The sequence below is a fragment of the Pithys albifrons genome, chromosome 5 (assembly GCF_047495875.1).
Source record: "Pithys albifrons albifrons isolate INPA30051 chromosome 5, PitAlb_v1, whole genome shotgun sequence".
In the NCBI taxonomy this organism is placed as follows: Eukaryota; Metazoa; Chordata; class Aves; order Passeriformes; family Thamnophilidae; genus Pithys; species Pithys albifrons.
Genome location: NC_092462.1, coordinates 70,676,101 through 70,703,870, shown reverse-complemented (window position 1 = coordinate 70,703,870; position 27,770 = coordinate 70,676,101). Strand labels below are relative to the sequence as shown.

The 27,770-nt window shown below is 43.7% G+C and overlaps 2 protein-coding genes across 4 annotated transcripts in view; one reads left to right on the top strand and one right to left on the bottom strand.

Annotated features, from left to right (window-relative positions):
• Nucleotides 1-11,011, top strand: part of EIF2AK3 (eukaryotic translation initiation factor 2 alpha kinase 3) — a 43,737-nt gene extending 32,726 nt beyond the window's left edge. The window contains exons 13-17 of the mRNA XM_071557028.1: nucleotides 504-1,269; nucleotides 5,642-5,809; nucleotides 6,344-6,445; nucleotides 8,646-8,708; nucleotides 9,803-11,011. Of these exons, the coding sequence (XP_071413129.1) occupies nucleotides 504-1,269; nucleotides 5,642-5,809; nucleotides 6,344-6,445; nucleotides 8,646-8,708; nucleotides 9,803-9,979 (1,276 nt within the window). The 3' untranslated portion in view covers nucleotides 9,980-11,011. The remainder of the gene's footprint in view (nucleotides 1-503; nucleotides 1,270-5,641; nucleotides 5,810-6,343; nucleotides 6,446-8,645; nucleotides 8,709-9,802) is intronic.
• Nucleotides 3,646-24,362, bottom strand: LOC139672622 (histamine H2 receptor-like). Of its 3 annotated transcripts, none has more exons than XM_071557029.1 (7): nucleotides 24,316-24,362; nucleotides 23,296-23,500; nucleotides 17,910-18,183; nucleotides 15,342-15,518; nucleotides 12,346-14,375; nucleotides 10,191-11,245; nucleotides 3,646-7,099 (listed from the first exon to the last, which is right to left on the bottom strand). In XM_071557029.1, exons 2-5 carry the CDS (start codon nucleotides 23,498-23,500, stop codon nucleotides 13,697-13,699), a joined length of 1,335 nt encoding a protein of 444 aa, XP_071413130.1. In that variant the 5' UTR covers nucleotides 24,316-24,362; the 3' UTR covers nucleotides 3,646-7,099; nucleotides 10,191-11,245; nucleotides 12,346-13,696. The 3 variants fall into 3 exon arrangements, with proteins under 3 accessions (XP_071413130.1, XP_071413133.1, XP_071413131.1); XM_071557032.1 differs by having other exon boundaries at nucleotides 3,646-7,040; XM_071557030.1 differs by having other exon boundaries at nucleotides 10,191-10,318.
• Between the last annotated feature and the right edge of the window lie 3,408 nt (nucleotides 24,363-27,770).

Here is a 27,770-nt window from a genome sequence, read left to right as displayed (position 1 = left end):
TGGGTGTATGTTGGCATTTAAAGAATGAGGCCCAATACAAGACTATTGAGTGGTCTCATAATATCTTAACACGCCTCACAATTTTTAGAATACAGCAACCTTTTTATTTCAGGCATCAAATTAACATTTCACAGCTGTAATTCTTCCAAGGAACTTTAAATAGTCATTGCAATGGGTGTTCCAAAGGGCTGAATATTTTGAAGCTGAAGATGAGCCCAATTGCACATTGGGAATCCAGGCAGTAGAGCTTGCTAAATTTTCCTTTATCAACACTTTTGCCTCAGTGAGAAAACATTATCCTTGCTAAGACAAACAGATGCTAAATCCTGGTTGGTAGTGATTCCCCCACTTGAGAACTCATTCACCATTGCAGTATGACACAGGTCTCAGAGGTAGCAGTTGCTAAAATCTGGCCTTCTGAAGATGCATTTCTAGTGGAATGAATGGAATTATGGAATCTGCTACAATTTCTGCAGTATTGATCTCTCAATTTTTTCTTCCAGCACTGATTGGCCACTCAGTTCTCCCAGCCCTATGGATGTCCCATCATTTAAGATCAGAACAGAGCCATTTTCGACACAGGAACCCATTGAAATTATTGCCACTTCATCAGAGTGGGTGAAGTCTGTGGGGATACCCTGTGATCAGTCAGATTCATCTGAAAGCCAGTTTTCTCCTCTGGAAGTTTCTGAAAACAGGGAATTGCAGCACTCAGAATATCCACTGTTAAACCTTCAGGACAGTGTCCTTATGGGCTGTGATGTAGAAGACAGTACTATCAACAGTAATGAGCTGGAAAATTCCTCCTTAGAAATCTGTTCTTCAGCTGTTCCTGTTGTACACCTGAAGGAAAGAACCTCCTCTTCTATTGTGTTTGAAGATTCTGGCTGTGGAAACGCTTCTAGTAAGGAAGATAAAGTTGATGTTTCACATGATGAGAGTCTTTCTGAGGATAAAGGGAAAAGTGCAAAGGAATCTGATAACAAGAAATCTACTTCAGGAAGTCTCCTCTCTGTTTCTCCACCAAGGCCAACAAGTTTAAGCCTGGACCTTTCTAAAAATACTGCAGAAAAGGTCAAACCCACATCTCCAAAGGTGTACCTTTACATCCAGATGCAGCTCTGCAGGAAAGAGAACCTCAAAGACTGGATGAGCAGAAGATGCGCGATAGAGGAGAGGGAAAGGACAGAGTGTCTGCAGATATTTCTGCAGATTGCTGAGGCAGTTGACTTTCTGCATAGCAAAGGATTAATGCACAGGGATCTCAAGGTTTGTATTCATACATTACTGTAGAAAATATGTTGGGGTTTTAATTTTATTTATTTATTGTCATGATCATCACTGAATGCCTGAACTCTGTGAACTGTGCTTGTAATGGTTATCTCTCTGGCTGTGTCCTGTGGGCAAACGTTTTCTGGTTTAGTGCTGTGAGATTATCTTTGGAGCTATCCTAACTTGAATTATCTGTACCCAAGGTATCTCACAGAAGTCCCTGGTGCTGTAAAATTCCTGAAACATTAGACTGGCTCAAATGGTATCACAGAGTAACTGTCCCTCTGCTACCTAACAGACTTGAGCATCAACAGTTCCAAATTTCACTGATCCTAAAGCAGCAGTGCCAGGCTGGTTAGTCCAAGGTCAAGTTCTGCTTTAAACTGACCGATCATGAGAGTGTGTGGATACAGGTAAAATTGTTTTGTATGTGGGAGGAGTAATATGGCACTTAGGACAAATCCTGCTAAAATAGCTGACTCTTATCAGTGAGCTCAGCATGGGTGTTGCAAACGCTGAGTTAATGTCTGCACAATAATCTGGAGGTGCAGTGCTCCAAGAAATAAACATTCATCATTTGTTACTGCAATTAAAGTCTTACTTACAGCAAGACTTCTTGTACCTGGCACAGATCAGGTGCATTTGTTTTATGGAACTTCTAATTCATGTTCTGTAGACAGGGTTGTTCAGTTCAGCTGTGTGATAAAGCTGTTTTGGATCCTCTTCTGCCATTTCAAGTGAAGCAGATAATTGGCAGCATTAAGTTGGCACTTGGACTCGATCTTAAAGGTCTTTTCCAACCTAAATAATTCTATGATTCCATGATTCTATTTTCCTTCTTTCTATGGCAATACAGCCTAAGAAGAGCGATGTTCCTCTTGGTTAGGGAAAGTAAAAATTAAGTATTACTGCTATAGAATCAAAATGTAAACTGTCATGAAGTTGAATTCTTAAGTCAATGCAGACTATCAAAAATGCAGCTTTCTGAAGGATTCATAATATCTTTAATGCCTGATACCACCCAGACAGTTCAGACTGGGAAAAGTGGTTTTCACCTCTGCTGTCTAACATAACTGAAGTCAGAAGTAACTTGTTGCACCTTGTATTTCATTCTGCTTATGATCTTACTGTGCTAGTGCTAATCTGGCCGGCCCTAAAGTAGTGGATGTGTTACTTAATAGCAGAATTTAATTGAGGAGCCCAACTGAAGTTAATTTTAGTAGCACAAGTTCTTAGAAATGAGGTGCCATTTGCAAAAAAGTGGAGAGGCAAGTCGTGTTCCTCTTTGCTTGTTTGAGTCATTAGTACCCACCTCAGTGGAGTGATTACTGCAATGGTTGTCACTGTCGTAGCCTCTCAAATGGTAATCATTTGGTATCAGTAGAAGCAAAAGATAAAAATGCCATCTCAGATGCAGCAGTAAAAGGGAATTCAAATTCAGTGATACTAAAAGGGTATGTCAAAGTTAGAAAAACTCATCCAAATATTTTCTTTTTCTTTTTTCCACCGGCATTAGGCAATTACCTTGAACTAGTTATCTGAAAAATCTTTAGTGCTTGAGAAACTGACCATAATAGTTATTGAATCCCTATACTACTATGTTGCTAGTGATGTTAATTAATAACTTTTCTTAACAATACTCAATTGTAACTCTTCACTGAGATCACTGTTCAGTAAACCTTACATAGATCTTCACTGAAAACCCTCTAAGTCTTAATCAGCAGGTGTGGAGGGTTTTGTTGGAACACCTTAAAAGTTCAATGCTGGCAGCAATTTGAACAAGAAATTTAATTTTGTTTACTTGATATAACCAACTTGGAAATGCTCTCCCCAAATGAACAACTTCCTTCTCCAGGAAACTTTTCCATGCTCGTACAGATATTATTCTTGGATCCCAGAGTTTGTCTGTTATGTGTTAATTTGCCCAAAACCCCCACCATCCAGTATATTTAATTATTTTCTATACTTTCCAGGAGCTCCTTGGAACAGATCTCACCCAATTTTGTAATTTGCCCAAGAGATTGGTCATGCAACCCTGAGTTCCTGCCAGCCCTAACAAGTGAATAACCTGCAAAGCTGCTTTGCCCTGGCTACAGGCAGAGCTCAGTGATAGCAGAGGCCAGTTCTCACTCCCACTGGCACCAACAAAATCCAGTAGATCTGTGTATAAATAAATTTGTATGTATGAATATTAAAAGCTCAAAGAATACATTTTAAATATGTAAATTAACAGTGCACATTAAGATGCCTTAATTGGGCTCCTGCTAATCAGAGATACTGGCAGGAATTTAGGTATGCAAGTGAATAGGTCATAGTTCAAATTCTTTTGAAGAAAATGGAGTACAGAAACAAAAGTCTGTCTGTCAAGTGAATTTACTATTATGCCCAGGATAAGCTGTCAGTCATGCTTGGCAGCTCAAAAGAAATTATCAGTTTCACAGAACTGCAAGAACAGTCTTGGATACATTTTGCAGCATTAATTGAGTTAAACAGAGTCTTCCAGATCTGTGAGAAGCTTATTCATGTCTGTGAAAAGATGGGAATTCTTACTCTGACTGAAGAATATGGAGAGAAATTTCTTTGTGCAGGTGGCAAGATAACTAAACTAGAGGGTGGTTATATTTGATGTATGCTTCTTATGATTTAAATCAAAACTGTGTGCATGTGCCTTAGACTTCATCTTTCCAAATGTGATCTTGGGGTTTTATTTTTGCTGGTACTTTGCAACAACAGAAAATCCATTCTCAATATTTTGTAGAAACTATTCAGCCTTTTCAGAGACAGCCTGTGTGCAGCCAGAGAAATAGAGAAATAAAACTTTCTGTTAAAAGGAGTTTTTCCTGAGGAAGCAAGATAAATCTTGTTGACATATTATGTTGGAGGAGGAGAATGGGTACAAAGCAATAGGATACAAACCCCTACTAGGGATGTTTCTTCCTTGAGCAAAATTTTAAAATTTTGATTTTTGACAGCATCAGTGTGCAGTCAGAGGGTGGGTGCTGTCTAAATGTTTCAAGAAGAGCCTGGATACCCTGTGGATTTACAGGGTAGTAGCTTTGGTTCCCTAAATGTGCTGTGACTCTGAAGGGCTTGACATTCATTGCAGAGAACTACAGTGGGAGACAAGACCTGGCTCAGAAGGCAGTTTCAGAGGCAGGATGTGGGCACTGTGGAATTGTTTCTGCGGTGCTTATCTCAGAGCTGTCCATTGCTTAAAAAAAACCAACCAAGAAGTCTTTTTTTCTGTCCTGTTTCTCTCTCGCACACAGTGGGTTTGTCATAACCAAGGAAGTCAGATGGACTTTGAAATAGTGAGTTCTGTAGTCCTTTAATCTTGTGGGAAAATACTGCCCTCTATCTGTCTGCCTCCTCCTGTTCCAGGGTTTGTGTCAACAAAGCATGAATCATGTTTTCCCAGCCTTGAGGCTCCAGGGGCTCTGAGAGGAGCTTCCACAGCCCCACCTGCCTCTTCACCACACCTTGACCCTTTCCCTGTACATAACCTCCTGCCTCCTCCCCTGTGCAGGATCAGTCTGTCCTTCCCCCAAAACTGTTTTTTCTGTTTGTAACAGAGGTGGTTTTATTTTAAAGAAATAATTATTCATTTGGTGGGTGTTCTTCTATCAGCCGGGATGCAAATCTCTTGAAACACCATGTGGGATGTGTACCATTAGCAAGGGAATGACATCCCAGTTCCAGTTTCTTTTATCAGTAGGTTAAGCCAAGGATGGTGGTACGTGGCAAACAAGCTAAAGGAGAGTTTAAGTCAGATCATCACTGTTGCTGCTCCTGTGAATTGCAAAGTCCTTAAGCTTCCATCAAAAATAAAGTTTTAATTCTGTTATGCTGACAGCTGTTCCCCAGTCAAACTGCACATTTACACTGAAAAGCAGACCTTGTTCCCAGGCTTGCATTATCTGTAATTTTAAGATTAGGATGATGTGCTGTGTGCTGGTTAATAATAAAGCAAATGAGTTTAGCACTTAAAGATTAAAATTAAAAAGAGCAGGAGTCAGAACTGCAGCATCTGGTGTGAATGTGCTATGTGATGGGGAGCTGGATAACTTGTCTCTGCAGTTCCCAGCCAGCTGTTGTCTCCCGTGTATGTTCCTCAGCAGACCTGTGTGGTGCTGCTGAACAGCAAGAAACGAGCAGTCTGAGTTTCAGGAAGGGACAATGATTAATGCAGGTGTAATTCCCTTTTCCTGAATAGCTACAATTGTCAGCTGTTACACTTTGGGAGTTTAATGTGTGTTTTTAACTCTGACAACATGACTTATGAATTAAAAGCAAGTGTTGTAACTACTGAAACACAGGCACTTTTTTGTTACTTATTTTTTCTTTTCTTTTCACCTCTTTGTTTTCTCAGCCTTCCAATATATTTTTCACAATGGATGACATAGTAAAGGTTGGGGATTTTGGACTGGTAACTGCTATGGACCAAGATGAGGAGGAGGAATCAGTGCTGACCCCAATGCCAGCTTATGCCAGGCACACAGGACAAGTAGGCACCAAACTCTACATGAGCCCGGAACAGGTTTGTGCTTTCTCCTTTAAAGCTGTATTTGGCAGTGCCTGGAAGAGCCCCAAATTCCTGGAAGCTCAAAGATGAGGCACTCCTGGTAAATTGTTGCAATCAAGTCACTTAAGTTCTTTCTCATCAAAGCAGAGTTTTGAGCTCAATTGAATTCCAAACCCAAAATTTTAATATATGTATTTACTGTAGCAAAAAAGGGGCTAATGATTCAAGCTGAATGCATTCGGTTTTTTTGCTTTGAATGCAATAGGAAGACAACTGTAACATTGCAGTTAATTAAGGAATGACACACTCTAGTGCATGAGATTTGAGTAAGGTGAAACATTTTGCTTTGCAGCTGGGTCTGCACAGAGGAGCTGAGGATCAGGATCTTGCTCCGTGATGCTCATTGCTGGAGTTTGCCAACATGCCTGTGCTGTAGCTTTCAGCCCTACACAGGGCTGACCATTCTATAGGTTGCTTTGAAAAGGTGTTGTTTACTTTGTACATACAGTGAGAAGCTTGATTGTCCTGACCCTAATTTTGCCTTTTCAGATCTGTGGGAACACCTATTCGCACAAAGTGGATATCTTTTCTCTGGGACTGATTCTCTTTGAGCTGCTTTACCCTTTCAGCACACAGATGGAGAGGGTCAAGGTATGTGTGGTGTTGGGTTATCCTCAGTTTGAGCATTTGTTTAAAATAGCTATTCACTTGGTGAAACACTGGCAAGAGGTTCCTGTCAGTTTTCAAAAAGCCTTGCAATTAGCAGCACAACTTCTTTATCAGCCTTGTACAGATCCCCTGAATCACTGAAAATAAATTAATTGCAGTCTTCATAATGTGTGCAGCTGAATTGAGGCTTTAATTTCTTTACAAAGCTCCTCTGTTGTGAAGCCAAGTAAGAGAAACTATTGAACCAGGATATCCAAGAACTCAAGCAACAAATACAGCTTGTGACTTTAAGCCTACTGGCTTGGTTTTCATTCAAGAATTGGAACCATGCTGTGCATTTTTATTATTTCTTCTTTCATTTGTATCTGCAGTGCTTTTTCACCCAAAGCACTTTGTGAAAAATTGCTGTTCTTTTTCCTGTAGTGAATCTTAGCTGTGAGTCTCACTCAGCTTCAAGCACAATTTTCTCTTAACTGATGACCTTCATTGCATCCAGTGTGAATTTGGGATGTTTGATGGGGTGTTACAGCTTTTGCTTCCTGTTAAAATGAGATCCATCTTGCTCAGGAACAAGTTCCTAGAGAACAAGGGTGACAGTCAGAAAGGCTTTTCCTCTTGTTCATGGTGACCAGTGACCTGTGGAAAGAAAGAGTCATTACAATTCGTAATCATTTATATGTGCTTAGGGGGGGTTACATTCTCATGTGAGAATGGAGCGGGTTTAGCAGAAAAGAAACAACTTGAACAACAGCCTGACCAAGTGCTTCACCCATTGCAGTCTCTTGCTTAAAATGCTCTGGTTTTTTGTGGCACAGAAGAGCATAGTCTAGGGGAGGAACTAGTGTTTAATTTGAACCCCTTGCACTAAAACTAATTTCTATTCCCCTAAATCAGTTTTACCAGAAAAAGATTCTCAATAAAGAGCCTCCTGCATTCTCCATCTTCTGCAGCAGACACTACAAGCTTTGCCCTTCCAGTTTCTGTCCTAAGAATAGAAGCAAAGCAAATAAGCATAACAAAACCTAAAATGCATCTAATTCCAATGTTTTACTTCAAAAGAGGGATAAAAACATGCCCTGATTTCCCATGATTTTCACTGTCATTCCACTCTTTCTGCTAAAATCAAAAAAGGAACCCCCACCCCCCTCCACTGCCAGGTTCTGGAGTTTGACTATTCCAGTAGTTATTTCTGAGTTGTTACCCTGAGGTTCTCATTGGCATCAGCCAAGCATTAGCACTGCTTGCTGAAGCAAAACATGCTCTGCCTGACCAAGTAACCCAGCAAATTCTAGGAATCCAGGACAACTGGGTGGAAAAATCTCCAGAGGTGGAGTATGAGACCTGCCTCTGTCTCAAGCTGTTCACAGTTAGTCTGTGACAGTGCAATTTATTTCCAAATTAGATGTTTTGAAATAGGTTACTTAATGCAGACTGAATTGGCAGAGAAGAAGAAAAAGTTTTCTGAAGCATCTTAATGTCATAAAACTCAGTTCTCTTGAACAGGAGTTTGGCTGTTGCCCATCACTGTTTATATAGTCAGTTTATACTTTCAGTGGAGTAATAGTGAAATTGAATTTTGCTTTAACTTTAGAATTTTTATATTCTGTGCTCAAACTTTTGAAAAAGGGGATCCTTCCTAAAAGGAACAAAGTGCTGAATATTTTGCTTCTGGCTGAACACAGTGGAAATACTGTCACTAGATGGAGCCAGTAGCCCTGGTATGGAAGAAACACAGACATGCCCAACACAGCTGCTTTCCAAACTGCTGATAAATCTGCTCATTCCTCCATAAATGTTAAATAAAGACTGGTGCTTCCATTGTTAAGACAGGACAGTCATTTCATGTGTCTTAGTACTGGGTTAGACCATCTTGGGCATTATGGGTGGTGCACAGATTTGTTGACTTTGTTGAGCTGAAAACAAAGTGCAAGTTTGTGTATCTGACTGATTTAAAGCTGCAGAGGTCACAATGCTTTTAACTCCTATTGCAGGCTGTATACATGGAGAAGCAGCAACTTGTCTGTTCAAGTGATTTTTAATCACTAAAGCAAGACTTTTTTAAAAAATTTCTTTTCATGAGGCTGATTTCTTTGCATAGTTTGTATATTTTTGAAGAATGGAATAATATTACTGGAGAATGGTATTTTTGAAAAGTTACGTGTTGTTCTTTCTATTTTTGCAGACTTTAAGTGATGTTAGAAATTTGAAGTTTCCACCATTGTTCACTCAGAAATATGCACAAGAGGTAAGTATATTTGATGCTATTAATCATTCCTTTTTCTTTAATCATTGTAGCTTTTTTCTTTGTTTTCCAATTGCTTTGCAGGTAAAAGTGGAGGAAAAAAACCCTGACTTTTGTGTTATTAAGATGCATTTCTTTATCCCTGTACCTTTGTACATTTCAAAACTGTAACAGTACAGTAAGGTGGATGATGATACTTTTGTCACACAGTTTACCTCCAGTAACTACAATATTACCTGTTTTCCCTCTGTCACTGACAGTCATTCATTTCACATGCTTCATGATATGATTTCTTGCAACAAATCTATATTCCCAAAGAGAAAATGCAGAGTTCCAGACAGGTAGAGAGGAGACTGTAGGAAACACTATGGCTGGATGAGATCTCCCTCCAGGAACTGGATCTCCCATGTGGGAAACCATATCAGCAAATTGTGCTGTGTTCTTATTAGTCAGGTCTGTAAAGTGATGTGGGTGCAGATAAAGAGGAGGTGGTGCACAAAACCTCCCCAGTAAAAAGCTCAGATGCTTTCAGGTGTTCACAGTAGCTTCAGACCAGCAGCTAAATGAGACCAGCCTTTCCTGCTTTACAGCTGTAGGCTGCTTGGGGGAAGGTGATGTGCTGTGCTCAGCTGAAGCAGGATACCAGTTCTGATTAAATTTGAAGCAAATATTCAAATTACCTTTATTATTAAAGGAAAACCTCTGATTTGCTGTGAAACTGCAAATTACTGCATGACTTAAAACATGGTGACTTAAACATGAAGCTAAAAACTACTTGTAAATTATATTTCATATATTTAATTTTTTTATTGCAAATAATGTGAAGGTTTTATAACTCTGTTAAATCTTGGGTCAGATTTGGTTTGCCAAGTGGTTTGTGGTCTTTCACAGTGAAGACAGTTTAACAGATGCAGACTGATATATTTTAAATTATTTAATGCACTTCTACTACTGAGCCAAAGCACTAACACCCAAATTGCTCAGAAAGAACTGGGGGGATTTTGTACTTGTTCACACAGCCACAATTTAAGTCAGCACATTAAAGAAGAAAGAATTTATGAATTGGTTCGTGTAATACGTGTCACATTTTCTTTTAGTACACCATGGTGAAGGACATGCTCTCTCCAAGTCCCACAGAAAGACCAGAGGCTGCAGCAATCATAGAAAATCCTGTCTTTGAAGACTTGGAGCTCCCACCCAAACCAGTGCTTAGGCAGAGGTCACGGACAATGAGTCTATCAGGAAATAAACATTCCAGACAACCAAGCAAATAACTATCCTCAGGATCGCTTCTTCCACTCGGCAGGTTTTACAGGGATTGTTCAGCAGAAGGATCCTATGAAGCAGAATGTTTATCTTGGAAACAGTTTACTTAAACGTTTTTTTTGACATGGTTAGCATATAAGACGTGTTGGACAGATTTTCCTTTACGTTGACAGCCAACAAAAACCAGTAACCACACTTTTCACATTCCATTTTCCTTACCTTAACTCTCCGGGGTGGACGGGTCCAGCTACTGTGCTTACCAATGTTGTGCTCCATTATCAGTTTTTTTGGGTTTCTTGGGGTTTTTTGAAGCTTGTAAATGTCAGCTTGCTGGGTGAGTAAGAGATCTGTAACATGTAAATAGAATTAAAATACTGTATTTTTATAGAGCAAATTACGGTCTCTAAGCCTAGTGAGTGTCTATCTGGATCACTTGCTCTTTGGTGAAATGAAGATGATTTTGAAATGAATTATGACTCCATTTTTGTCCCTGGTGGGTAAACTGGGAATCTGCACTGTTTTTAAAGCAAAAAAGTACCACAGTTGTACATATTGTCACTGTCCATAGCCAGTCATTAGAGGAAATCATTTCATACTTCTGCACTACAGTAGATCTTAGGGAATGCATCTTATACAGATGAAGCTGTAGAGAAGGAAAAGGAGCTTTTTGCCATTAAATGGGGGGTTTTATAGGCAGTGGTTGGAAGAGCCATAGTCAAAATTATGTACGAAAATGTTGTGATTCTGAAAATTTAAACCTATTGAAGTCATACGTGTCGTATGTAATCTTTGTAGATTTGTACTTTTAAAAAAAAAATCAACTGGTAGGCATTTGTGTAATCTGCTAATTTAACTGCCTAATGCCATGCTTTTCTTTCTCACTGTAAATATGTTAATTTTTATTTATAAAATACAGAATCAATCCATTTGGGTTGGTGGTGTACAGGATGCACTTGCTGTAATTGTTGAGTGCATTGATTATTGTGACTTCTTTCAAGTCTAAATGATTTAATAAACTTTTTTTATTTATAAGACAAAAATAGTAGTTGCTTCTGTTGGAAGCCCACGTCTGTGTGTGCTGCAGATGGCAGCCCTGTGCAGTGGGAACAGCATGGGCTCTGCATTCCTGTAACTTCCTTTGCTTTCCTGTCTCACACTGGCCACAGCGTGTGTGATGACGCAAAACCAAATATGCTGCTTGGAAGTGAGATATCATCTGGAGAAAGAAGGGAATTGAGCTCTAAAAAGAGTGGATTGTGGAGCCAATCTCTCACCTGTTAACAGAGAAGAAAGAAGAAGGGATAACTCTAATGCTGTTAGAACAATTCTTGTATAAATGCATTTTTATGTTTCACAGATTTAAATTTGTTACAGTTGTAGCCTCTGAAATCAGTTTCCTAAGAAGGTGTTGGATTTACATCTTTCTGGGGATCACTGCACTCTGCTGTGACACTGTGACCAGCTGACACTCTGCATCTTTGTGATAAGACAAAAGTGAATTACAAAGATTGTCTCCCTTGTGCTCTTGAATAACTGTCCCAGATACTGGCTTGTCCAGGAGAAGCCAGAATGCTGCAGTGAATATTAGGTCAGAAACAGAATTTAATTGAGTTTAGCTGGGTTAAAGCAGAAGTTAAGTTTGTCCTCTTCCCTTGGATTTCCCAATTTGCATCAGCTACAACTGCACAGTGAAATGTTTGCAACTTCTCTGACTTCCCTGCCAGCTCAGTGATTACAGATGGAGCACAGGAAATGAGGGATAAGGTATTTTTAAGTTGTTGTATATCTCTATGTAGATAGCTGCCTATTCCAAGGGCCCTGCAACATTTCAGTACTCAGACTGGTGCATGGTTCACTCTAGGTGTGTCTGCATGTTCTGGGATATTACACTTGTCCTCAGAGGTGTCTACAAACCCTCCCCTGTGTGATCCATGCCCATCCACAAAAGCATCTATCCACGCTCAGCTGGGTCTGTCTTTGCTATAGTGTGTTGTCCCTGTCTTTGCACTTTTTTCACCAGGGTTTGACTGAGAAAGCCTTTTCCCTAATCAGAGAGGTTTTCCTGTGAGTAGTGTGTACCCACCTGACAGCTGTTTTTGCGGAAGGACACCTGGACTAGGATAGGTGGGAGCCTACAGCCCTGCAAGAGGGGCTTTGACTTGGGCTCTCCTGCTCTGTGCTCCTGTCCCCTTCTTGCAGGGGATATTACCTGTCCCTCAGCTGCCTTCCCATTGGCCTTGGGGCTGGAACATCATTTCTTGTTCATTTTATCACAATTAACAGGGTGGCAGCAGCAAGAATCCTACCCAGTCCACCTTTATGCCCACAGGACTTGGATGCTTCCCCCAGAATAAGGTGTAGTTACTCTACTTACCATTTCCATGTTGTTACTGGAGTTGTAGGATCTGGGAGACCTAACCCATTCCATCAAGAGCCACTTGACAGGAGAACTCCAGCTCAGGGATGGTTTTCCTACCAGGCCTTTGGGAGAGAACTCCTGGCCCTTATACCAGTGTTTTCAGTAGCTAAGCTGGTCCAGGCAGGACCTACTTGCATTGTGCTGCACCTCTGAGGACAGGCCTCTGTTACCTTTGATTTGGAAGATCAAAAGGAGTCAGGACTTGTACTATTCATTTTTAAAAAAAATTTCAGCAGAGTGACTTTCTTCACCCCTCTCAGCGCCTCAGTCCAGTAGTTTTAGCATGAAATGTTAGCCTGGACATCTTTCTGCTGTGCTTGCTCTGCTTTGCTTCCCAGGCTGCAGAAGCCTTGCCTGTCCCAAGGAGGTAACTGACACTCAGAAGAAATTTCAGAAACCATCTTTGAAGTTTCATGCCCACAGAAGATCAGTCCAAAAGCAGGCTCTGAGTGCAGCAACTCTCCTGCAGGGAGCCAGTGCTGTTGGAAGTCCAGACAAGCACTTGGGAGTAGTAAAAATAATCATCCCCATTTATCATGAGGTTTTTTATGTCCGTACAGTCCATAGACATCACAGTGCAAAACAGACAAGTGATGATTCCTCTTCACATCCTCTCTTTGTGTGGTGTCTGCCACCTGGAGCCCCCTTGGAAGCCCTTGGGCACTCTGCTCTTGATATTACATGTTTTCCTCCTCTCCTGGAGTCTGCCACATAGGATGTTCCCTTCCAAAATTAAACACAGATAATTCACAGAAAGCTCCAAACCTCTGGATCTTTCAGAAGTGAGCGAGCTAAACCATGAGCAACAGCCCAGGCTGCAGAGTGGTGCCTCGGTAAGAAACAAGCTCTGCTCTTTGGCCAGAACCCTCTTAATTCCCATATATAGACTGATACACGTGGAGTTACTAAAATTGGTCAAATCATGATGAAGTTGCAAAATGAGAGCTACAGTGGCTTGGTAAGAAACACTGTCCCAGCTGACACTGATCACCAGGATGCACACAAAGATAAATTCACATTATACTGGTAATTTTTTTCCCCAACATGATGGTTGAGCTTGTCTTAGGACATGCTCATTAAAAAGAATATCCAGGAAGGAATAACTCCGTTAGTATCATAAATTGTCCCTAAAATATCAAAGTTCCTCATTCTAAAAACTGTGGAAGGTGAAGAAGTACATCTTTGTTGTATGCCCTCAGCTGTAGTATTTCAGCCCACCCTTCCCGTTTTGCTACCTGTTATTTTTCCATTAGGACGTGCTCTGACACTTTTTGTATCACCACCTCCAGCAGCTGATCCTGAATCCTTACGACTTGGGTTTGCCCTTCAGGGCACTGTTGGGCACTGGCACTGCTGTGCTGTATTCCAGGTCTGGAGCAGTCTTGGAGAAGGTGGCTATGGAAACCATGTCTTCTCCAATGTCTACCTGGGACCTGTGCCTGCAAATGAGCAGCTTCTTCAGGGCCCGCTGGAAGTCCCTGTTCAGGAAGGCGTAGAGCATTGGGTTGATGGTGGAGTTGCAGTATCCCAACCAAGTGATGATCTTGAATGTGTCAACCAAGATGGTGCTGGTGGAGTTGGTGCCTCTGGCAGCAAGCCAGACATTCAGGACAAAGTAGGGCAGCCAGCACAGCACAAAGACAGAAATGATGATGCTGATAGTCCTTGTGGCCTTGTTCTCTAGCTGCAAGTGGTTCTGCCGCTTGCTGTTGGGGTGGTAGTGAATCTCCAGGGTCTGGGACATGATACGAGTAGCCTTGAGCCGCGAAGCTCGATAGATGAAGAAATACATACTGCACATCACCATGAAGGGAATGAAAAATGCCAGAGCAGAAGCCACGATGGCAAAAATCCAGTTGGTGACAAAGATGCATTCCCTGCCCGCATCAAAGTCCACCCCAGGGATCTCATTCCAGCCTTGCATGACAGGAAGGAAGGAAATGAGAGAGGAATATACCCAGACCATGCAGGTCATCACAATGCATCTGCAAAAGGAAGGAGACGAGGAGGGGAGAAAGGGTCTGAGTAATTTTGAGTTGAGAACAACCAGTACGATTCAATCCCCATGGTAACCTGTGTGGGATATCACTGCTCAGTAGTCCAGCAGGGCTTGGAGAAGGGAAAAAGCTGGGATACAGTAAGTCCAGACATGAATAACAACTGGGTAGTTGGTCTGTGGTTTACAGAACTGGGGTCAGTGAAAGAAATGCTCAGAGCTGGTTGGAAAAATGGTGATGAAAGGTTTTACAGAGGGTGTTTGTTATGATTTAAAACAGCAGTGTGTAGATTTTTCTGTTTGGTTTCAGCTTTAATATTTGGCCATTATTTCATCCCCTGAGACATAACAGGAGGTGGAGCTGATGGACACAAGAGCACAGCACCTGCCCATGGTGGCCACACAACCCCTTCCTTGCTTTGGCAACTGTCCATGCTCCACAAACTGTACATAGCAAGAGTAGTAGAGGGAAAAACATGCCCAAAAGAGCCTGAACCCATCCTGTAAAACACCCCACTGCTGCCGTGTCCTCTCTGTCGCATGACTTTCCCCACCCTGCAGTCTTCATTTCAACCTTTCACGTGAAGCCATCACAGGAACTTATAAACTCTTTAAACTCTTCCTGGTTTGCCTGAATATCACTTCAGAAAACATGGTGAGTTTAAGAGAGGGAGAACTATTGCTACGTGCATTCTTCTGGGTCTCCTTTTCCCTAGTCCTTGGAAGTGTTTCAAAGCTCATGCCAGGGGTCAAGACCAGACTGGATGGGGCTTTGAGCAACTTGGTCTACTGGAAGGTGTCCCTGCCCATAGCAGGGAGGTTGGAGTTTTAAATAACGCAAAGATCCTTTTGCCACATCACTCTGCTTCTGGATAGCACCTGTCAGGAGCTCATTTGGTCCCAAATCTTTGTAGGCCAATGCCAAGTGACAATTTGGAGAAGCAACTCCACTCACCTGCCACGGGACATCCTTCTTGAGTAGTGGTAGGGGGTCACCACAGAGCAGTATCTGTCCAGGCTAATGAAGCACAGTGTGACAATGGATGCTGTGCAGAACATAACGTCAAAGGAGATCCAGACTTTGCAAAACAGCTTCCCAAACAGCCACATTCCTGTCACCTCGTAAATGATACTGCAAGAGAAAAACGGGTGGAGATCAAAGCTGGAAAGGCTGAGTTTGTGCATTCCCTGGAGTTGTTCAAGGCCGGGTTGGATGGGCCTCTAAGCAGCCTGGTCTACTGGAAGGTGTCCCTACCCATGGCAGGGGATTGGAACTGGATGACCTTTAAGGTCCCTTCCAACCCAAACCATTCTGTGATTCTATTTCTTCATGACTGCCCTGAGGTTACACCATAATTTATCAAGAAGATATTAAAGGTGGGCATGCACCTCTGAGAGCAGGGATTCATCCTCAAGCACAACCCAAGGCAGGGGAAACATGGCTGAAGAATACCAAACCTGTGCTTCTTGCCTGCACCCTAAGTGGGTGCCTCGAGAAAGGTGCTTTGCCCCACAAATTTCCACAAATTTACATTTGCACAGCTTTGTTCATCACAGCTTTTTGCAGTGCCCTAGGAAGCTCACTTTAAATCCAATTTCACCCTTCAGACCTTGAGAATTTCAACTCTTGGCTAAAAAAAAAAAATCCTGGGAGGAACCCCATGCAGCTTGTACATTATATAGCTTATAAATGCCTCAGTGAGGTAAACACACCAACTTAAAACAGACATTATACCAGAAATAATTCTGGCAAAGTCAAGAGGGGCTTGTGAGAAGTGAGCAGCAAAGGAAGGGACATATGGCAGCTGTAGGAAGGCTGATGCACGTTTCTATAGCATTCAGTGATACACCATTCACTTCTTTCTTTCACCAGCTTTCTGCAACTCCCAGGGTGCTGCTGAAATCACCATTGTGTGTGAATTTGATGAGTAACTCCCCAGTCTTGCAAAGCTTTAATTATCCTGTAACTTCACAGCTTGCTGGTTAAATACAGTGAGATCAGGGCTGCTGGTCTGCAGAGCTCAGGTGGGCCGTGTGTCCAGTAATGGCAGAAAGAGTCAACTTGATGTCAGAGGAGAGAAAAAGACAATGCCTGATCTACATCTGACTAACAACAACTCATTAAAATGGCTTGTGAAGGTTGTTCTAGAGCTCAACAACTGCTCTGGGTGGGTGCAGTGCTGCTGAAAAGTCCCAGCCCTCGGCAGCTCTTTGCTATGGGAGATGACCAGCAAAAACTCCAGCAAACATTAATCTATAGCAGAGCCTCTCCCTACACCATGGTGGTCCCCATGTGGGCAGCAGGGACGGTCCCACTGCACACACATGGAAAGCTTTCATAGCCCTTTTTCAGATGGGAAAATGACACATTAGAATTGAAGTACAGGTTCAGTAATGGACTTGGGTGCATGGCTGCCATTCCTCAAAGACCTCCTTACCCCAGAGATGCTGCAGAGCCTGTGGTGTGAGTGCTGTGGCCTTTCAGAAGTAGCCATGCTGCTGTCAGAACTGTCCCTCATACACATCCCAGCTGAGGAGGTGCCAAGCTCTCATCTGCACACATCTGGTGGGATGCACCTGTCCTGGCAGGTGTTCTTGCACCAGGGGTAGTGGATACCTGTTCCCTCTTCCCTGATGTAAAAGGTCCCTGCGGCTTGGAAATGATGCTGGGTGTGAAGGAATAGTAAAAGCATAATAAAATTGCACACTTTGAGCAGAAATGAAGCCATCACTGTGTTTCACTTACACTTGCAAAAGGAAAGAGCAGCTGGAAATACTCATCCTGGAAATAACTGGACTGACTGGACTACCCAGACAACAAACCAAGCTCAGGTGAGCCACTCCTTCAAACAAGCCAAGCCAGGAACAAACCAGATGTTTTACTCTTTTTACTCTTGAGATTAGGACACCAGGTGTCAGACAACCTTGTTATTCCTGTCTGTCACATTTTCCTGAGCCAAACTGTCTCCTAAATTCACTTCTTTTCCTTCTCTTTGGCATGTGCTTACATGCCAACTCAGGAGCAAACAAATTCGAAGCAGCAATACAGATAGGAAGTCAAGACAGTGGGAAAGATGGGATACAACAACCACTCCATCAGCAGTCACTGCTCTTAATGCAGTTCTCAGGTCACATTCCCCACACTCTTGGAGTCTGCAAAATCATCTACCAACACGTTGGCCCTAAGTGCAACACAGAGCTGGTCCTGGAAGAGGGGACTCGTTGCACTGGAGCCACCTGCAAAGCTGGATATCTAGTCCAGATATCCTGGATCCATATATGGCCAACCCTTGGGAATTGTCTCTCTATCTATTATACCATAATTAGGGGATCCATAACACAGGGTAGAGACATGAAAGCATACATAGTCACAAACCCACAGTTAAGCACATTCAGAATCCCAGCCCTAAGTCCAGCAGGTGAACTTCCAGCCAGCCCTGCTCAAAGAGCAGATGCAGAGCCAGGAGAAAGGGCATCCATGCATATGGTCACTGTTTGCTGTTGGTGTACAAACACTCCTCACCTGAAGGGCATGACCAGACAAGCCACGAGGAAGTCTGCCATGGCTAAGGACATGATGAACATGTAGGTGACAGTGCGCAGCCTCTTCTCCACCACGGGGCAGAGGAAGATTATGGTATTTCCCAGGAGTGTGACCAAGTCAATGAGGGTGAGGATCAGCCCAATGACCACCTCCTGGAGCCCAATCCCTCCTCTCACAAAGGAGGAGGCAGCAGAGGAGAAATTAGAGAGCCAAGTTTCATTTTTGACCATCAGCATCTTCCCACTGCTAAAATCTAAAAGAGAGGAAAGGGAAAATACAAAATTACTTTAATGCATGACTTGTAGGTCAGTGAAATGAAGGACAGAAGTAATGTTTGTTTCATTTACTGCAAGAAAACTCCACACATCCTGCTGTGCCTGTGGCATCATTGTCCCATGGTTATCAGTCCATTAGAAGTTTCTGAAATCCTAAAGGTGAAGATAAATGTGCAGTACTGACTGAAGTCCTTCATGGCCATTAAAAGCCCTCCTGTGAATGAAAATGCATCATCAGATGAAGTGTGAGACACCCCACCCTGCCCCCCCTAAAAAAAAAAAAAAAAAGAAATGTACTGAGAACAGAGAGAGGACAAGCAAATAACTGAAAGCAAAAATTAAAGCAGCTGGGCTAAATCCCACTGAATAACACATGTCCACAAAGCGTGGGGGCTGGAACTAGGCAATCTTTAAAGTCCCTTCCAACCTAAACTGTTCTATGATTTTATATTCTCATCATCATCTTTGCCAACCCCTAGACCAGCTGAGGCTGCTTGCCCAGGCTGACTGCTTCAGTAACCCCACTATCCAGCCCATGCCCTTCCCTGGGTTGTCCTGGTGCTTTTTCAGACTCTGAAGTTTAGAGGTTTTCCACTACCATTGTGTGCAGCTCTATCCTCCAGTCCAAATGGCCATGGAGAGCTGTCTGTAACCACACAGGAAGTTTAATCATTTTACAGTTTGGATTTTTCAGTGGAGGAAACTGGTGTGTTTGTGTCCAGAGCTCAGTTCCCAGACTTTGCCTGAGTGGTCTCACAGGTACCTGGGAAGGTGGGAACAATGTGCTGGAGAAAATCCAGCATCTCAAAACACGTTGATGTGGTTAAGGGCAAAGACAAAACTTCTGGGGAAAAGAGAAGTATAGAATTATTTTCAGATGTCAAATTGTTTAAATATCATCACTTCTCCTGTGACTGGTCTCTGCTTGCACAGTACCATCAGGCTGATCCCAGATCTCCAGGGCATCACCACTGAGTGCAGCCTGAGGTTGGGTCCAGATAAACATCCCTCTAGTGCAACATGTCTTATCTCACAGTGTCTTAGGAGAATTATGAGAACAAGACAGCATGTAGCAAAATGTCCCCAGTATCTGCTTTTCCTTCCAGCAGCCTATGATCCAGAATTACCTCTAAAGATGGTTTCAAGAATTTCTAAATCATGAAGCTGTTCTGCTTCCCCTTTGGCCCCTGCAAACTTTTAGCATCCATGTCATCCACAAAGAAACACCTCTTTTTGCTTGTTGTGAACCTGTGCCCAGCTAGTTTTATTTGGTGCTCTCTGGTCCTTGGAAGAGACATCATGTGAACAACACCCATCCACTCTCTCAATGTCACTGGTGGGCTCTTTAACCTTTGTCACATCCCCCAGCCCCCTCTTCTTCTCTTGGTCAGGCTGAGGAGCCTCTGCCAACTTGCTCATTCCTCATACAGAAGCAATGGAGGATTCCTGTCCATCCTTCCTGCTCTTCTGAGCCTCTGAGATGGACCAACTTGCTCATCCCTCATACAGAAGCAATGGAGGATTCCTGTCCATCCTTCCTGCTCTTCTGAGCCTCTGAGATGGACCAAAATTCCGGAAAATTTCCACAAGGACTCGATTTATCTAAGGGTACAATCTGTGTTTTGTCCTACATCCCTCTCATGACCATCCCTGACATGATTTCTGATTTGTCATTTAGCACTGAATAGACATTTCCACTGGGTTATCACCATCCTAAGGTCTTGTTCCAGAGCAGTAACAGGCAGCTCAGAGCCTGCTGCTTTAGGTGGGAAAATAGGATGAATGAGGAAATTAAGTTCTCTCCATCTTCCCAAACTCCATTACTTCATAGTTGAGTTCCTTCTTCCACTGTAATGCTCACTGAGCCTCATAAAAGCTTTTCTGCAATTCATTAAGTCAGAGCTTATCCTTCATGCTCTGATTAAACTTTGTTTCACCTCCAAATATCACCACTTCACAATTCATGATTTTTCCAGTTGAAAGTTTATAGAATCTCACATAACCCAGCCCCTATCCCTGCAAAGAGCATCACTAACCCCTCTTCCACATCGTAATTCACTGTCCATTCCCCCCTGCATTTCACCTTCCAGACAAGTATTTATTCACAAGGAACTTCCTTCTTGACTCAGGACTATTAAGTTTCCTTAAAACCCCCATCATGAGGGATCATATTGAAAACCTTCCAGATCCAATTAGGCTACACCAGCAAGATGCTTCTCATCCATGTACCTGCTGACTTCTCCCAAGCACTAATATATGATTGTGAAGCTGGGCTGCTTTTTCTAAAAGCAATACTGGTACCTTGTCCTTGGATGCAATCATGTATTACATGCACCTACTCATCCTTCAAAATCCTCACCTTCCTCCCTTTACTTCTCTTCACTTTCTGGATTTAGTGGTTTCCTTTCTTTCAAGTTTTAAAAAAAGAAAAAAAAGAAAAGAAAGTAAAATCAAGAAATAGCTAAAACTGCCTAGAAATAACCAAGGAGGAAAGCTTCTCTGCAGCCAAGTTGGGATGAACAAGCAGGTTTTTTGGACATCACACCTGTGGCAGCCTCCTGAGCCAGTACTGCCTTTAAGTCTGCAGGGTGTCTTAAGTACATCAGTCTTAATGAAAATATTCCTTGGACAACATCTAATCTCCTGGTAACACCCCATAAAACAAAACTAAAATAAAATAAAACATCCTGTCTCCAGCTCTCCTGTTACTAACAGGAAAGAGGATAACCCGCACCATTCTTTCTAACTGCCCCACTGGGGATGTCACCAGATTCAGTGAGCTCCTGAGAAGCAGCTGAATTTCAACACAGCCACACTTGCTGGCAGAAAAACTGTTCAGCCAGTTCTCTTCCCTGCATGGTCTGCACAGACAGCACAGTGATTGCCAGCTGGGAAAACCACATGGAGACAACCCACAGCCACACAGCCAGCCAAGTGCCAGAACCTGCCACTGCAAGGGCCATTCTGTGCTCCACATCCATCTTCCAGCTCATCCTCCATACCTACTGGGAGATGCTGGTGTCCTCACACCTCTGGTACCCCTGCAAGGTCTGGAAACAGTCCTCTCATTCCCACTTCAAGCTGACCCCTAACCAGTTTAAGTACATTAACACCACCCAGTCAGCCCCGCATTCTCTCAGGAGACCATGGGGCTTCTGAGACATGAACAGTAAAAATCAGGTTTGATGAACCTACAGTTTAAAAACCTTAAAATTTGATATTGATTTCTAAAACACCAGGTCTTAAGGTTTTTAAAAAATCAATGCCAGATTTTTGGTCTATGGCTGTGGATAGATGAGAACGATAGATGAGAATTCTGGATTAATTCTTTGGGGTTTTTAGATATAACACTGAAAGAGGAATGTTTCAAAGTCACATCTTCCTTTTCCTGTAAACAATGACTGTTCCCAGAGGGTCATTAAGTCTGTATCAGTGTTAGTACAACTCTAATTAAAGCAGATCATTACTTAAACAATGGTGCCCTGTTACTGGCCTGTAAACACACATCACTCTCAAACATTAAATAGAATTAGGACACAGTTATTAGAATTCCTCTTTGCAAGATCTCTGTGCTCCCCAAGTGCCATCTTAGCCACCAGCCTGGGTTAAAAGGTCTTCTCAAGTGAAAAACTCACAGCAGGCTCCTTAATGTAGGAGTATGACACAATGATGAACAAAATCGGGAGACAGATGAGCCCACACTCAAAAAACATTAGAGAAATACTCTGGTCAACACAAAGACAGGCTGAGTATTGGAAATAAGCCTGTCCTTATTTGACATCAACTTTTCTGACAACAAAAAGAAAGGATAACGGATGCTTGAAACTTCAGGTTTGAACCCTGAACTCTAATTTAGGGTGCCAACAACAGGGTCTTGCTGCTCCTGATTCCTTTTTGGCGATCCCCAGGCAGAGGGTCCCTGGAAGCTCAACCACAGTCCCTGTTAGAGCCAAGCACCCAGGCTGGACATCTCGAATCCTTTTTGCCCCTGACTGAGCAGCCAGCACTTATCCTAAGTGTGCTAATTTAACTAAGTTAACTTAATTAAGAAGTGCTGCTTCTGCACCTGAACAATTGTTAATACAGCAAAGCAAGGGATGAGACAAACATCTCTGTGGAAATTGCTGGGACAAAGCAGGATGTGCCATCCTTCCCAGGGTTGTATTTCCACACCTGAAAATATTGCAGCTTTTAAATTCTCTCAGGAGTTACAGCAGCCCATGTGGTTATGCTGCTGATACTGCCTAGAGGCTTTCTACAACATCAGTCTTTCAGTTTTTCCTCTAAGGAGCCCTCTTAAACCAATGGGATAAATGCCCAGTTGTATGATGATGTGGGATCTTCCCAGGTTTCCCAGGGATCTCAGATTGCTTATGGTTTGCATTATTCTTATTTGGGTATTATAGTTTTCCTTCTCTTCATAAAACCTGATGGGCTAGATTTTTCTCTCAGGCTGCTTGAGCAAAGTAACTCCAACATTTCAGTTTCCCTTTAATATCCCAAAAGTTTGACCTAATTTATTCAGCAGAAAAATCCTAAGCAAAAGGTTAATTTCATCAGTAAAAGGTATATTTTGAAGCCAAAGGGGGGGGGGGGGGGGGGGAGCTTTGCAATCTCAAGGCTGACTGCACTTTAAAATCTTAGACAAATTATGAAAATTGGAAATACATTACTGAAAAATACATTCGCTGTCAGACTGCTCCTCTGGTAAACCAAGAATGAATCAATGCATGGCAGCCGGTTCAAACCCCACACCTGCCCCAGGACCTCAAACACATTCCTCTCCCCCTCCCCGTGAAGCAAAACTGCAGCAGCTCAGTAATTTGTTGCACAGTGCATTACTGTGCAAGGCTGTGTGTGGTGATAAAGGAGCAGGAACATCCCTGGGGATGCTTCCGCCTGTACAACGTGCATTCAAGGAAGCCACGCAGCGAATGAGCCTCTGCAATGACTTTCCTTTTCTCTATCCAACTTTCCTATTATCAGGGCACTAATGTTTTCTTACCAACCCCCAAATCAGCGCAGAAAAACTCCTACAGCCTCTCTGGCAGCCCCGGGGCTGGAAACCCGGCAAAACATGATATGCTTACCTTCAAAACTGACAGCTGAAGGCAGCCAGCCGGCTTGAAGCAGCGCAGCTCCCTGAGCCCGGAGCGTGGAGCTTGCTCGGCAGCAGCGGACGAAGGACTCAGAGCTCGCAGGGCTTCTGGATTCCTCCTGACGGAGCTGCTCCCAGCCCTGCTGGCTGCGTGAGGCTGGTGGCTCCTGCCCCACCGCAGGACTCGAAACCCGCATCTATAGCCAGCACAGGGCTGAGATTACCCCCTGGCAGACCCGCCCGCTTCTCACAGCAAGAGATCTCTCGCAACCACTGCTCAGATGAGAGAGGAGAGACTGGAGCGTATTCACAGCCGTGAAACTCAAGGCAAAGTTAAACCCGCGCTACAAACACAGGGTTGTTCGCCCGCCCCCCCCCCCCCCCGCTCCCCCCAATACCATTGGTGTTAGGGGAGCGACTGAGCTGTGGTGCCAAACCCCAATCCCTGGCGAGGCAAAAGCCTCACCCTCTGGGGTGCAAAACCCACAGTCCCTGGCGTGCCAAAACCCCACCCTCTGAGTGCAAGAACACCAACGCCTGGGGTGCAAATCCCTAGCCCCCGAGGTGCCAAATCCAACCCTCTGGGGGGCAAAAATTGCAAAGCTCGGGGAGTAAAAATGCCAATCCCCCAGGAAGCAAAGACCTCGGCCCCCGGTAGGGCAAAGCCCCGAGGATGGTGCAGATCTCGCACATCTGCCCGTGCATCAGTCGGGGCAGGGGGAATCAGCGCAGGGAGGGGCTGGGCGGTCCTGCGCTAGGACAGGGTCTGTCTTGGAGGTGGGGAAGGAGCAGGGGAACCCCTGTTAGAAGGGGGAGACACTATTTGGGGTGTGGGCGGTGTCCTTTGGGCAGGGGGCACAGGACCTGCCTGGGAGGTGTCTAGTAAAGAGGGGGTCCCACCCTGAGCGGCGAGCAGCGACAGTCCCGCCCTCGGGGAGCCCTGCTCGGGGAGGGGATCAAAGAATCTGCCCGGGGACGGGGATGAGATGGGGATGCCGGCGGTAGCACTTACCGAGAAAACCGTGGGAGCCGCCCCGCTTGTTCCTCTGCCCCGCACCGCCCCGCTCCTCCTCGCTCCTCCCCGCGCCTCCGCCCCGCTCCCAGCTGGGAATAGTTTCATCCCTTCGGGAGCCGGGGCTCCCCGTGGAAACGATGCTTTTTTTTCTGCCTTTAAACTAGCCCTTTCCAGTCCTCCATCCCACTTCGCAGCTGCAGGGACACGGCGGTCTGACGCATGAAAATAAGTGGTGTTCAGTGGGGTTGCCTTCCCTGTTGCTAAACTGAGTGTTTTGTTCATAAACTGAACCAAAATGCCAAAAAAATCCCAGACTGGAAGAGGGACCTGTGACAGCAGCGTTGGTGACATGTCAGCTGCCCAGCCCGTTTCTGCCTTGCTGGGGAGGCTGCATCGAGCTCGAAGTGATGGTTGATGGGCATTGGGTTTTGGAGCAGTTGGAAACTGGGCAGCGGGTTGTTTTTCCTAGGGGAAACTTGGCTAAATTGGCTGCGTGGAAAGAAAAATTCCTCTTCCCAGTTGCAGGTCTGGGCTTGAAAGAGTGACAGGCACCTTTTGGACTCCTCAGGAGCTGACTCAATTTGCTGGTAGAAAATGAACTTGGCAAGAAAAGGTAAAAATCTCATTCTTTGAGTGCTTGGGTGAGTGTCACACACAAAGATGGGTGTGTGTGATGGGTGTGTCCATTGCCCCTGTTCTAAAACAGCCTCCCAAGTCCCACCCAAATGCATCAACTCTTCTTGCTGGCTTGCTGTCACCAATGAGTCATTCTCCTTGCCCACCTGTTTTCCAAAGACAATTGCAGAGGTTTTGGACTGTGGTTTCACATATCACCAAAAATGTCCTTGGAGAGTTTTCCCAGTGGGTCTGGACAGGAAACCTCTTGATCAGCATTGGTGGAAAATAAAGAAACCCATATTTACTGTCCTCTTTCTGCAATAGCCCAGCTCTTGAATGGCCATTGGCCTCACAGGTTTTGGATTCGTGCTTGATAATAACAAATAAACTGTGATGGAAGAGCATGTTTGGATCATTTTGTGTCATATTTATTGAGTCAGGAATAGCAGATTATTTCTTGAAAATAAGAAAATCTACTTTAATATATGCATTTCCACTCCCTGTGCCAGGACCTCACTACCCTCACTGTAAAAGATTTCTTCCTTATCTCTAGTCTGAATCTACCCTCTTGTAGTTTAAAACCACCATCCCTTGTCCTATGGCAACAGGTCCTGCTAAAACATGTCCCCATGTTTCTTAAAACCTCCTTTAGGCACTGGAAGGTGCTGTAAAGTCTCCCCAGAGCCTTCTCTTCTCCAGGCTGAACGCCCCCAGCTCTCCCAGCCTGTCTCCATAGCAGAGGTTCTCCAGCCCTTGGAGCATCTTTGTGGATTCACTCCCACACATGAATGCCCTTCTTATCCTGGGACTCCCAGAGCTGGACACAGCACAGCAGGTGGGATCTCACCTAAGCAGAGTAGAGAGGCAGAATGACCTCCCTGACCTGCTGCCCACACTGCTGGGGATGCAACCCAGGATACAATTGGCTTTCTGGGAGTCAAGGGCACATGGCTCTGCTGCTGTCCATGGTATCAGAGGGTCATCTGGCCGTGGTTTCCTCCCTTGTCCTCATGTAATCCAGGCAGGCTATCAGACTCCAATAATTCAGTTTTTATGGAGTAGAGAATGATAGTAAAGACCTGCACCTCTTCAGTAGCACCAATCTCAGAGAAACGACAAAGGAAATGACATCAAGAAGAGGGAAAAAAGTGGCTTGGAGAGAGTGCTGCAAATGCTGTGTCAGCCACTTGTGTTAATGTCATCTGTGACTGATGTCACAAACTATCAAAACACATGACATAATTTAATATTTAGCGGAATTTCAAGGATATTGTCAAGCAGGGGTTCTTAGGATGTCACGGGTTGCTGAGGTTCTGGTTTTACATGATATTTAGTGCTATCTGGAAAGGGAGGAGTGAGGGAAGATCAAATTTGTTTGACTTTCTGATCTTTACAACAAGCAGAGTAATAGGAAATGTACATATCAAAAACATCTAGATCTCAGAAAATTTGAGGAGTAGTAGAGCCGTTTATGCAGATACCAAGGTACAGCTCCTTAAACTGGCAAATGAGATGGCCCAGTATGGAATACTCAGAATGGTTTGAGGCTTCATTTACACTTGGTACCCATTTGGAAAGCATTGTGAAAACCACTGGGGAGGGGGAAAGGAGCTCAGACCAACATATTGTGTTGCCAAATGGAAGCATACAAGGAAACACATTCCTTGGTGGGTTTTAGACATCAAGGCTTCGGCAGTTGGGCTGCTGCCATGGCGTGTGATAACCACATCACACGTGGAGATTTATGAAATGCACAGAGGATAATGGATAAAATGGCCTGTAAATCATAGGGCATTGGGTAAATAGGCCTGTAGGAATGGCAGGCTTGTGTTGGTGTTTTCTCTTCCTTTGCCCCTTGAGTGGGAGCCTGTCCTGTTGGCACTGGCTCTTGTTCAGCCCCTTCTTAGAGCAGCAGCATGAGAAGTACAAAGAAGAAATAAGCATTTGCTTTCTTGTCTGTCTTGATTTACACAGGAGTGAAACTGTACAAACCATTGTCTCGACTGTTCAATAACTCTTTTCTAACTCTGCTGATTGACAGAGTTTCTGAACAGAAGCCTCTGAAGGCACTTGCTAACCACTTTTCTGGCAGCCCTACAGATCAGAAGCAGCTGATGAGCTCTCTGTCAGGTTGCATTGGCATGCTGGCCTTGATTTCTGTGTAAGTGGTGTTAGTCATCAGCCCAAGCAATGGAGTTCCTCTGACACACAATACCTGCTGCGCTCCCTGATTGTGCTTTTTTAATATCTTATGTGCTGTAGTGTCTGAGACATTCCTTGTGCTTGATGAATTCAACCTGACAATTTCACTTTCAGTTTTCCCTCATCAGACCCCATTTGTATTTTGGTTTTCAGGTGGGATTTGTAATCTTTATGCCTTGGCATATTCCCTCCTAAAATGAACACAGAGGGATTGCTCTATTGCTTGTACCAGACATTCAGCTTGACTGTTCTATGCTGCTTCCACTTGCCCCTCAGATCCCAAAAGTGGTCTCACTTCTCTCCAATGGCTGTCTCCCAATTTCTTCTGCCTCAATTATATGAAATTTATATTCTGTAAATAAATAGAACAAGTATTCCTACTGCCTTCCAAGTTTGCCTTCCAGCATTATTTCTCCTGATACACTTTTAACCCTGCAAATACCTCCACATATCTGCTGAACTTCAGCCTGTGTCAGTCTGTTGAAAAACCAACATCCTCCCGATTTTCAAGGGAACTGGAAAGACCCAAAACATTCCTCGTGAAATCCATGGGAATTACTTAAGCGTGGGATAGAGTTTATCAGACATTTATTATCACAGCATCCATTAATTCAAGACAGGAAGATGGATAT

Coding starts and splice junctions, on each gene's coding strand:
- LOC139672622 (XM_071557029.1), bottom strand. CDS start 23,500: ATGCGGGTTTCGAGTCCTGCGGTGGGGCAGGAGCCACCAGCCTCACGC. Junction 18,184..23,295: donor TTCAGCTGTCAGTTTTGAAG/GTAAGCATATCA, acceptor CCTCTCTTTTAG/ATTTTAGCAGTGGGAAGATG. Junction 14,376..15,341: donor AGAAGGATGTCCCGTGGCAG/GTGAGTGGAGTT, acceptor TTCCTTTTGCAG/ATGCATTGTGATGACCTGCA.